Below are 12,882 nucleotides of genomic sequence, written 5' to 3'. Positions count from 1 at the left end.
TACATGCTGTTTTTATTATTGTTGTTAGCTGCCCAGAGTCTACGGAGAGGGGCGGCATACAAATAAAATAAATAAATAAATGAATGAATGAATGAATGAATGAATGAATAAATAAATAAATAAATAAATAACCTAGCACTCTTTCTTCTGCACATCTGGAGGGTATGAATTTGGAAAACGCAGCTTTCGTAGAAGGACAGCTTGCCTTTCCCCTCTGCCCCTTCTGCTTTCTTTCACATCCATAGACTCATACAACTCTTCTGTGCCATAACGTACCTTTGCTTCTCACACTCTTATTGATTATTATTATTGTTTAATTATATATGATTATAAGCATTGTCAGCAAAAAGGAAGTCATTTTTGTAAAGTGGCAATCAGCAACAAGGGCTAAAATCCAATTCTTATCCTCGCATGGTGAAGCTATTGGTGCATTTGGAATTTCCAGGCTTCCATAAGGATTAAAGTCAAGAACAAGATAGGCAGAAAGCTTTCATTTCTATAACTATAACCAATATTTGCTGCCCAAACACAACAATAGCAGCATAGTATATAACTATGTGGTCTTGGTGGCTCTAAAATCATTAACTTGCCTTAATGACAAGAAATACTTCAATTATATAGCTTGAGAAAATAGATTAAAATAATATTTCCATTTTCTAAATGCAGTTATTCTCAGTCTGTAATTCATAAAGCCTTAAGCTTTGGGGTAGTCACCCTCCCCAAAGCATGCACTGTAGTTAAGTTTCCCAGTAGTTTCTATAACTATGATCACTCAACTTGTGATTCTAAAGTTAACACACTCCCCTCAGTCATATACTGTGACCTACCTTAATAGCCATTATCTTTTCCTAGTCCTAAGTAGGCATCAACAGAGAGAGTTTACTGTGCCTTTGATGGGTTATCATACATATCTGATGAGTTTTAAACTACTTAGCATGCTAGATATTTTAATGGAATTTCAACACACACACACATACCAATTTGTTGCTATGTAAAACCTACTAATTTATTTACAGCATCTTTTATTTGGCCTTGGAGGAAAATCCGAACCACCTGCCAGTGCAATTTAAGTATTATTTGCAGATCATAAGTGAGTCACATGGATGCAAAGTGAATCTGGCTTCCTCATTCATTTTGCTTGTCAGAAGGTCACAGAAGGGGGAAGCACATGACCCGCAAGACACTGAAAGTGTCATGAACATGAGCCAAGTATCCAAATGTTGATCTTGTGAGCATGAGACTGCTGGAATGGTTGTTAAGTGTAAAAAATGACATAAATCACTTTTTCAGTGCGGTTGTAACATTGAACTGTCACTAAACGAACTGTGGCAAGTCGAGGACTACCTGTGCTTGAAAGCATAGTATCTTACTAGCTACATCCTAATCTCTGACAGTCACAATGCTTTCCAGGGGCTCTGAATCCTTTTGTGCTTTTTGGTACGGATAGAATAATGTCAATTTGCCTGTCCCTCCTGCTTTTTCCCTGCCTTTTGCCTGTTGTGAGCTGTTGTGCTGATATTTTGCTAAAGCTTATTGTAGAAACATCAAGGTATATATATTTTGCTGGCTGAGCTGAGTGCTGTGTGTGTCAGCTCTGATATGGATATAGGGATTGCCTGGTTATCTCCAGTAATTTCTCTGCATTAACTGTGTTTTAGAAAACAGCAAGAAAAGGCAAAGGCAAAGAGAGGATGCAGAATAATTCTAACTGTCTATATAGCTCCATGATGGTGAACCTATGGCATGTGTGCCACAGGTGCAGTGAAGGTCTCCCAAAATTTTTACTACCACACTGTGGGCGTGGCTTGTGCAGGACGCCCTGCATTTTCTTTCAACATCTTTCAGTGCAAATTGGGTGCTCTGGGGTGGAGCTCCATTTTCGCTACCCCACTGCATTCCCCCCACATCTGGGGTACGTGGAGTCATATCTGCTGGCATGTGAGTCTTGGGTCACACGGAGACTCTGGGAGAGGATTTTTAGTCTCCCGAGGGTCTCTCAGGGGGCAGACATTTTCACCCTCCTCAGGCTCCAAGAAACCCTCTGAAACTGGGGTAGGGTGAAAGAGAGGCCTACCAGACTCACTGGAAGTCAGGAAATGGCCCATTTTCAGCCTCCGGGGTGTAAACGGGCCATTTTCAGCCTCCAGGGAAACCTCTGGAGCCTGGGGAGGGTGAAAAATGGGCCTACTGGGCTTAACAAAAGTCAGGAAATGGGGGAGGGAAGGTCGTGTACGCATGTGCAAGAGGGCGAGGCACGTGGCATTAAATTATGGTTGTGAAAGAAAGTACGCTTGCATTCAGCACTCAAGGGAAAAAAAGGTTCATTATCATTGATATAGCTAGTCCTCGACTTACAACAGTTCATTTAATGACCATTCGAAGTTACAATCGCTCTAAAAAGAATGACTTATGACCATTTTTCTCACTTATGGCCATTGCAGCATCCCCATGGTCATGTGGTTAAAATTCAGACACCTGGCAACATTTATGACCATTACACTGTCCCAGGGTCATGTAATCATCTTTTGGCAAGCAAAGTCAATGAGGAAGTCAGATTCACTTAACAATCTTGTTTTTTAATTTAATAACTGCCGGGATTCACTTAACAACTGTGGCAAAAATGATCATAAAATGGGACAAAATTCACTTAACAACTGTCTCGCTTAGCAACAGAAATTTGGGGCTCAATTGTGGTCGTAAATCAAGGATTACCTGTACTGCACTTGGCCAATGGGTCGTAAGATCCTAAAAAAAAAATCACACTTTTCAGAAAAATGTCATGTCTGGGGGAAGAATGATTACCTGAGACTATAAAGATCTCACGGTTTCAGAAATCCAGACAGCTGCTAGATGCGGATTCTGTTGAATGGTCAGGCAGCAGCTGTCAAGGAGTCACAGGCAGGCTGACAGGAACAGCAACTTTATTCAGAACCCAACAGCTGTGACAGCAACAACAACGGGGCTTGACAGCTCCCTTTTATAGGGGAACTGTCAAGTCCTGAACCAATAGGAAGTCTTTACAGTGCAGTCGTAGGTTGAGGACTTAGCAGATTCCATGATCTGGATGTAGTCGCTCATTCATTTGCAGGAACTTGATTTTCAGTATAGAAGCAAACTTATCCTTCTATAGTGAGGATAAATTACTATGGTAATTTCTATCCAGGTAGATGGAAACTACTCTGGGTTTATAGGTATGGAAAACAGTAACCTCCCTTTCTTATTCAGTTACTTGCATATTGTGAACAAGGTTTTAGATATGCACCTACACTGATTGGCAATTATAGATGATGAATGAATGGTGTTAATTGACCACAGCTTTAAAAAATCTCCAGAAGATGGTGTAGTCTTGATTCCAAAGGGAACAATTAAGAGCCATAATAAAAATATAAGTGTCCTCCTGACCAGGCTCCTAAGCCCATTTACATGCTACATTTTCTTTCTCCCGCTCCTCTTTTCTTTTCTGCCCAATAGCATTTCATTGTTCTCAGACTTTTCCAGCTGTATTGCAGTGCTGCTACATCCCTCCCCCTCAAGGTTTTTCCCAAAATAGTTTATGCACGTCTGTAAATCCTGGTCAATTAAAATGGAGAAATTTTATTTATTCATTCATTTTAATTTTAATTCAATTAATTGCCATAGCTTGAGATTTCTTTGCAACTTGACTTCAGTATTCTGCAAGTAACAGAAAAAACTTGCTTGTTTAACATTTTCTTTTTGTGCTGAAACAATTGAAAAATAAGATGCGGTGGCAATGGCAGTAACTCACGGGATGTGAATACTTCAAGAGTTTCATTATGACATGAAAACAAAATATGGGCACTAAATTTATGACTGGATGTTTCTGAAGTAAATGACAAGACATTGATTATCAATTATGGAAATCAAAATGAAAGTGGAAGTAATGTTAAAAACAACACAGATCTTATATTTAACAAACAGGGCAAAAAGTTAGATCTTTATCTGTATAGAACATGTAATTTAGTTTAAATTAGAAGTAAAACAACAGTAAACTGAAATTTACTGTGATAAGAAAAATGTTCTGCTGCACAATACTCCATTGCTAGAGGCCCTTGGCTTACCTTCACAATAGGTGCGCAATAAGAAGCAGTGTTGGATTATATATTTGTGATAATGAATTTTAATTAGTCTAGACTCTAGATTTAAGCTGACGAGGCATGTTCCTAAGGAGTTTCAAAGATGTATTGGGATGATAGAGCCAACTCAGTGACTGAGGTCAGAGTTGGTATTGGTTTCTTTGAGTAGATTTTCAAGTAAAATAAAAAAGAATATTGACTGAACTCTGTTCACCATGATTACTAAGTTCTTTAAGTAGGTTAAGTCCATCATTCCTTCTAATAGGAAACTCAGGAGACCATGTAATAGCTATACATCTCCACCCCATGTCTACTCAGTGAAGCAGTAGAAGTAGTAATGAGCTGGTGTCTGGAGGCTGTTAGGGTTTGGATGGGTGTTAACAGGCTCAGACTCAACCCTGACAAGATGGAGTGGCTGTGGGTTTTGCCTCCCAAGGACACATCCATCTGTCCATTCATCACTCTGGGGGATGGGAATTTTTTACTCCCTCAGAGAGGATCTGCAAGTTGGGCATCCTCCTTGATCCACAGCTGACATTGGAACATCATCTTTCAGCTGTGGCGAGAGGGGCATTTGCCCACGTTTACCTGGTGCACCAGTTGCGGCCCTATTTGGACAGGGAGTCTCTACCCACAGTCACTCATGCCCTTATCACTTCCAGATTTGACTACTGCAGTACTCTCTATATGGGGCTACCTTTGAAGAGTGTTCAGAAATTACAAATTGTGCAAAATGTGGCCCTGTGAGCAGTCATGGGCCTTCCTAGGCATGCCCATGTTTCTCCAGCACTTGGCGGACTGCATTGGCTGCCGATTGGTTTCTGGATGCAATTCAAAGTGTTGGTTATTATCTATAAAGTCCTACGTGGCATCAGGCCAGACTACTTATGGGACCATCGCCTGCCACAGGAGTCCCAGCAATCAGTTAGGTCTCACAGAGTCAGCCTTCTCCAGTTCCTGTCAACCAGACAATGTTGCTTGGCAGGGCCTAGGCAAAGAGCTTTCTCTGTGGGGGGCCTGCCTCTCTAGAATCAGCTCCCCCCAAGATTTCTACTGACCCCACCCTCCTTGCCTTCCGCAAGAACCTGAAGACTTTGCGATGCCGCCAGGCTTGGGGCTATTAGACTCCAGCCCACTAACCAACGAATGTTAAGTTTCTGACTTGAGTGGGAATTCCTGGTTTTTAACATAACTGGGATTTTAGATTAGATTAATTAATTGAGATTAATTGGATTGGGACATTGTATTGTATTGTTTTATTCTTATATGCTGCAAGCTGCCTCAAATCCTCAGAGAAGGGTGGTATGTAAATCCAATTAATAAATAAACAAATAATAAATAAAATGTTCAAAATAGAAATGACTATTAAGAAATTAATCACAAGCTTTTGAAGAAACCCAGTATTGAAATTCAAAGGTGTGCTAAAATATATTCTATTTGACACGTACTATAATTACTATAACTTTTCTGAATTCACATGCATTCTGTGTCAATATGTTAATAGATAACATGAAAAATATCTGTAGTAGTTATTACATTTATATAGCTGCTCTCACATAGCAACTCTATATTATTGAGTGACCAACATCCTGACATCATTTAGAATGTAAATACCTAACAATATAGTCTTGGTCTATAGGGTCTATACTCTATAGGGCTCAATGGAGCAAGCTTCATGTTACCAGAATCCATCACTCAGGAAAGGATGATGATAAGGACTGAAGCTATGAATGAATTAAAGTGATGTATATTATGGACATTTTTTGATTGTAATAATTGATAGATAAAATACATTGTTTTCTTGAATGAAAACTATATAGGGGGTGAATTAACACTAGAATTATTGGATAATCACACATTTTCAATGCCTTCAGGTCATGACGTATTTCAAATTAACTGATTTTGCTCTTTGATGAATTCTTGCTTTGTTCACTGCTGCTTGAGGTTGGTTGTGCACGCCTTGAGCCAACCCACAACTTCCTTTTCAATAAGCCATAACATAACTTTGATTACCTTTTCAGGTATTTTTCTTCATACATAAACAGTGTAAATTCTCCAATTTTTCCTAAACCAAAATCTTGTATTCTGAGAAAGTATCTTCCTAGTAACCTGGCATTTTTAGATAAAGATTTGAACTGTTCCAGCTTGAATTGACTTGGATTGAACATCTGATTGAGAGATGATTTCACTTCTGCTCACCCTTGTGGTTTACAACATAGCTTATGGCTTCACAAAAGGTGGGTAGATCAGAATGGTCAAATCTTGGCAAATTTATTCAGGGTTGAAGAATTGTCAAGAAGAGATATGAATAATTCATGGCAACTGGACTATTGTTGTGGTGGGGATTTCTATTTGTACTTGTTATATATAGTTCCTTGCAAAGAATAAGAAAACATGTTATTACCCAAAAGCGCATACAATCTGTATATATTTTTTTCATATTATTTTTACTCTGTTGCTCAATCAAGAAGTATGGCTTAGGAAATAAAATGTCACATACCAGCAGTTTATAATATGAAAAACATGGTAAAAAAGGAAAATGTATTAGGGAGGAGAAGAAACGTTTTCAATTACTAAATTTTTAGTTACCAAATTCAACCCATTCATCAGGTGCTTATTCTCTGTATAATAGAGCTGGTAAGGAAAAAGGCAGGTGCTCAGTTGGAGCCCAGACATGATGGATAGATGGGCTGGCAAACTATAATAAGTAAGGGAGAAAATATTAAGAAGGTTTATATAATTCTGTAAATACTCTAATGCACATTCCAATTAAATTACAGATACAATTTCTGCATAATCTTGGGAAATTAGTTATTTTACTGTTTTTATAATGGCATTTAATTAAGCAACTTATAGAAAAGTAATAGTAAATAAGGTATCCTAAACTGAAATAAACTGGTTTTAAAGACTTACTAGACCCATGTTGATCTAAATACATGGATTAAAACACATAAATGACTGAAAATCATCCCTTTTTGTGGCTAGGATACTTTTTGCTACTTTTTACTACTTTTTGATCTGTATCTACAAAACTCTCTTATCTGTTTTTGTATTAGTCATGGAAGTGACCCAGCCAGCATTCATGATGGTAAAGAGACCAGAGGCCGCCCACTTTGAGTGTGAAATCAAGAACATTGGTAATGCTGAAGATCTGAAAGTAACTTTATTTAAAGAAGAAGTCAATGGGTCCATTGAGATCTGTGCCTCTGTCTTTACTCCCGCTGGAATCGTATTAGGCAACAAGAAGGAAAACCACAGATGCCAAGTTTATTCTGGTCGTGACTGGGTAAATGTAACACTTTTGGGTCTACAGTCAAGTGATGCTGGTTTGTACATTTGCCAGATTGAACGGATATCCCCTCCACCCTACTATCCAGTGAAAGGAAAAGGGACCCAGCTTTTTATCATTGGTAAGTAGAAAAAACCAAAATGTGCTTTTAAAAAATATTGAGAAAAGGAATTTTGAATGTAACTGATTGTTTGAAATTGACTGATAAAATAGTTTGTGATCTCAACATACCTGGCAAAAAATTCCCTTATGTGTTGTTGTTAGTTGCGAAGTTGTGTCCGTCCTATCGCGACCCCATGGACAACATTGTTACAGGCCTTCCTGTCCTCTACTATCCTCTGAAATCCATTTAAGTTCACGCCTATTGCTTCAGTGACTCCATCCAGCCACCTCATTCTTGGTTGTCCACTTTTTTTTTGCCCTCAATCTTTCCCAGCATTAGGCTCTTCTCCAGTGAATCCTTTCTTGTCATTAAGTGGCCACAGTATTTGAGCTTCATCTTCAGGATCTGGCCTTCTAAAGAGTAATCAGGGTTGATCTCCTCTAGGATTGACCGGTTATATTGCCTTGCAATCCAGGAGTCTTCTCCCACACCATAGTTCAAAGGCCTCGATTCTTTGGCATTTTGCCTTTCTTATGGTCCAGTTTTCACAACCATATATTACAGCTGGGAAAACCATAGCCGTGACTATACACACCTATGTTGGCAGGGTGAAGTCTTTGGTTTTTAGTATGCTGCCTAGATTTGCCATAGCTTTCCTTCACAGGAGCAAGTGTCTTTTAATTTCTTGGCTACAGTCCCCATCTGTGGTGATCTTGGAGCCCAGGGGAATAAAATCTGTCACTAGCTCCATTTCTTCCCCATCTATTTTGCAGGGATTGAGAGGGATGGATGCCATGATCTTAGTTTTCTTAATGTTGAGTTTCAAGCCAACTTTTGCATTCCTTGAGTTATGGAATGTTGCAAATCTCACAGTTGTTGCTGCACCACTTTATTTATCTACATGGGGATGTACAAATAATAGTTTTGACACATTCCCACTCCATGAAGCTTGAGGCCTAGCAATGCATACCTAGGAAGGCATTTTTATTTAAATCTAAAGTCTCCATGATCTTTTGAAGGTTTTAAGATGAACCTAGGTAAATACATTGTAAAAAAAAACAATTCTCAATGTGTTAATATATATATATTTGTTCTGGTTTAATGCAATATTGCTAAGTCTTTAACATTTAAGATTTGTTGTAGAATCTTTGAAATGTTTATCTTTTTTTAAAAAAACCTTTCAGATAGAGATTCATGCCTTGATAAACACCTCCGTCTTTGGATCTTAGTACCAGTAGCTTCTGGGTTGCTTGGATACAGCATTTTAATCACAATCTTCATTATTATCGAGGTAAGTATCATAACACAACACTCCATATGTTGGGAAGCAAATCAACAAGAATTATTACTACAATGAACATATAGAGTTAGGAGAATTTCTCACACACTTTGCATGTTTTAAGCTAGGTAAAACAAAGTCATCTGCATTTTGGGTTAGAAATTCTTATGATTAACAAAGAAATACCTCAGATCCTGCTGGCTATAAATTTTGGGACTACCATGGTCAGTTTATGATTTTGGTGCGGTGCCAAGTGCACAAAGGGACTTGAAGTTCTCTGAAGCTATGAAAACCTCCATCAGTTGCCTCATGGCTTCAGAGGTAATGTTGGCATGAATTTTGAACCACCATAATGAGGCTTCTGTGGCAAAACTCCACCATCTATTCACCTTCTATTCCTATATCTCTTCTTCTATTCTTTCATTGACATGTTCTATTACTATATCTTCTTTTCTATTCTTTCTTAGATATATTTTAGATATATTCTTAGATATATTTTACTATGAGTATCTCCTCTATAACCTTCATCATGTATTTTACTATGTGTGTGTGTGTGTGTGTGTGTGTACACACACACACATATCTCACATGTTTTTTTGCTTAATTTGAATATTAAGGGAGACTAGGATAGATCTATTTCGGCCTTATTTTGGCCTCATCAGCTAGCCATACCTACTGGGACTTGAACCTGCAACCTTTGCCTTGTAAGGCAGAGAATTATCCTCTAGGGTACAGTATCCAATCCCTTCAGCTCTGCACCAGGGAAGAGTTACATATTTTTGTGTCGAATCATCCTGGTGTATATATAACCATTAAAACCCTCATTGTGTATTGGACAAAATAAATAAATAAAATAAATAAAAATCTGTTAAGGGAAAGGGAAGAGTGCAAAAAACGGTATGACCTTGCTGGGAACAGAGAAACATATCAGAAATATATTTGGTGAATTGCACTGGTTCCAGAATATAGCTTAGAATCCTGAACTAGTTATCAGTCTTCATCTTCCCCACCTGCAATAAATACTAAAAAAAATAGAGTCTTCTGCATTTTACCCGATGGCATAAAATGTGGTGTGATTCAAGTGAGATTTCAACTTCCCTCTTTTTAAAAAATCACTCAAATTTTATTAAATATTCTTAATCCAAGTGACTCCATGTATAATCAATAGGATTCATTCAATTGTCACCATTTTGGTGTCACACCAAAGTGCACCAGCATGCCTTCTGTCCCTTGTCCTAATGTTTCTCTCTTACTAGTATCATGTATATATACATCTTTGTATACCTCCAATATGTAATTGACAAAACAAACAAATAAATATAATAGGCAAATTCATTATTATATGGTATTTTAAATGGTAATTAACTGCATTTCATTTTGTTCAATCAATGTGATTGAATCAGGTGATCTGCTTAAATCTTACTGTGCAAAACAACATCCTGGTGATAAAAATACTCATAATTGCTATTGTTTTATTTTATTTTATTTCATTTTATTGATATTGTTATTTTTAAAAGAGAGCTCATGAGGAAACAAAGCAATTCTACACTTTTTGTCTGGATACATTTTTACTATATTTGCTTCTAACAACAGACATCTAACTGATAATATTTGTGAATTCACTTTCATAACAATCCATAAATAGAATTGAATAGAATTCTTAATTGGCCAAGTGTGATTGGACACACAAGGAATTTGTCTTTGGTGCATATGCTCTCAGTGTACATAAAAGAAAAGATACATTTGTCAAGAATCATGAGGTACAACACTTTATAATTGTCATAGGGGCCAAATAAGCAGTGACAAAACTATCCATCTTTTTTCCAAACTACAATCCTGATTCTGCCACAATTGGCATAAATAACCAATTGTGAATTTAGAGCTATCATTGTTGACAACTATTGGCAGACTATAGATATCAATTTATAAAAATCTAGGATAGCATTTAAAATATTTTTACATGTGGTTCCACATAACCTTTCTTTTATTTTACAGGTCAGAAAAAAGCAGTATTTTTCTCCAGTGGCTTATGAGAAAATGGTACCAATGTAATTAGAAGAAAAGGACTTCAATGGAAAAAGGGAAAAAAATGACTTCTATGAAGTGTTAATGAAGAGAATGAATTTCCTAATAACTAGGAATGTAATTATAATTTCCAAATTGGAGAACGAGAAGCAAAGCAATGCATTAACATGAAAATGCTGAAATTAAATAACAAATCTGTTAAATCATTGAATTCATTTGAATGCATCTATACCTTTCCCTAGAGCAAGGTCAATTTTCCTTGTGAAAAATTACCACAAATTCCTTTACAATAGTAATAACCTTACATTTAGGACCTTATATCGTATTCAGTCCTATTAGTGGATAAAGTATTTTGTGGTATGCTCCATTCCAGATTAGCTTAACTTTTCCTTTGGCCAAATGTACTTGATTTTGGTCTTATCTTTTTATAACATTTGGATTTCTTGTAGAAGCAAACCAAGGCAGTTTTCAGAGGAAACAGACAAGTCCTTAACATAACCAATTAAACCAATAAAATTATAGCAACAAAACCAAATCAGAGTAAGGCCAGAAAGCCTATACTCCCAAGGTGCTTCCTGAGGATAATATTTTTATCTGATTATGTGATAAATTCAGACATCAGAATAACAAACCTTCATCAGCTCTTAGCCCCAAATTCTCCTCACTTTCATCCCCTTAACTGCTAAATGTTTATGCATGTATCACTACCAAATGTTTTTAAAGTCTTTGCTGCCTCACCACCGCCTCTACAGTGTACTACAAGAAGTGAAATACTTTCTTTCTTTCCTGAAAAAGCTTTTCACTGTTACCCGAGCTTGGTGTGTGTGTGTGTGTGTGTGTGTGTGTGTGTATGTGGAGGCTCAGATATATGCCATCCTTTTCTTTCTCTTCAAACACTTTCATTCTTAGCTTCTATTCTGAGCTCCTATACTTCATCCCCAACTTTGCTTCAATTTCCTTTTGTCATTCTGTTTAAAGAATGTTTGGAAAATAAAAGTGTAAGTGTCAAACATATTGCAGCGATTGCCTTTTTTGAAAGCAAGTATAACTACTGCATGTGAGAGGAACCACAGACACAAAAATATTAATCAAGCTAACTAAAGATTCTGGCATAGTAGAGATTTCAAAAAAGAAGGAAAAAGTCAACACAATATACAAATGTTTGCATATAATTATGCAAACATTACTGAAGCTAATGGAACTTTGGAGGGAAAGAGAGATTCTAAGGAGTGCATTTCAATGTATTTTCTATAGCAGTGGGAGGTTTTTTTGATGCCATCCTTTTGTTACATACACATACAAATTATAAAGTCAGAGAGACTGGCGAGACCATGCAAGGAACAAACAGTTTATTTGGAACCAAACAAGACAATGGGTAGCGGAGAGACAGTTCACTGACAGGAATGACAGGATATATATCCCCCCCCCCCCGCAAACTGACAGAACAGCCAATCAGGTAACACAAAATGTACGGTTGTGACTGAATTGGTTGATTGATTTTAATATACTAGTTTTTAATTTGTAGTTTTTAACTAATTAGATTTGTTTTGTATGCACTGTTTTATATTGTATCTTATGAGCCGCCCTGAGTCTTCGGAGAAGGGTGGCATACAAACCTAATAAATAAATAAATAAATAAATAAATAAATAAATAAATAAATAAATAAATAAATAAATAAATAAATAAATAAATAAATAAATAAATAAATAAATAAATAAATAAATAAATAAATAAATAAACGAACGAACGAACGAACGAACGAATGAATAAACAAACAAACAAACAAACAAACAAACAAATAAAATATCTCGCTTAAACATGGACTACCCAGTGACAGGGAACAACCAATCCGAAAAGCAGTGATCCTATCCAATCACCTAGGAAGAGACATAACACAAATATTCCACAACCAAGGGATTTTCTTTCCTTTTTTTGGCTCTTGACAATGGCCTGAGGACTGAGCGACAATGACTGGTCCAAGATCAGGAAGCAAGCTTCATGCCTAAAGCAGGACTAGAAGTATAGTCTCCCAGTTTCTAGCCTTAATCACTACACCAAACTGCCTCTACTCCTATTAAATCATTCTTTAAT

The 12,882-nt window shown here is 37.0% G+C and overlaps 1 protein-coding gene across 1 annotated transcript; it reads left to right on the top strand.

Annotated features, from left to right (window-relative positions):
- Positions 1 to 6,108: 6,108 nt before the first annotated feature.
- Positions 6,109 to 11,802, top strand: CTLA4 (cytotoxic T-lymphocyte associated protein 4). The gene is made up of 4 exons (XM_070737602.1): positions 6,109 to 6,331; positions 7,151 to 7,504; positions 8,671 to 8,777; positions 10,761 to 11,802. Exons 1-4 carry the CDS (start codon positions 6,274 to 6,276, stop codon positions 10,815 to 10,817), a joined length of 576 nt encoding a protein of 191 aa, XP_070593703.1. The 5' UTR covers positions 6,109 to 6,273; the 3' UTR covers positions 10,818 to 11,802.
- The last annotated feature ends 1,080 nt before the right edge of the window (positions 11,803 to 12,882 follow it).

This window comes from Erythrolamprus reginae, chromosome 1, assembly GCF_031021105.1.
Source record: "Erythrolamprus reginae isolate rEryReg1 chromosome 1, rEryReg1.hap1, whole genome shotgun sequence".
NCBI classification, from domain to species: domain Eukaryota; kingdom Metazoa; phylum Chordata; class Lepidosauria; order Squamata; family Dipsadidae; genus Erythrolamprus; species Erythrolamprus reginae.
The sequence above is the reverse complement of the archived record's forward strand: the minus strand, read 5'-3'. Positions and strand labels throughout refer to the sequence as shown.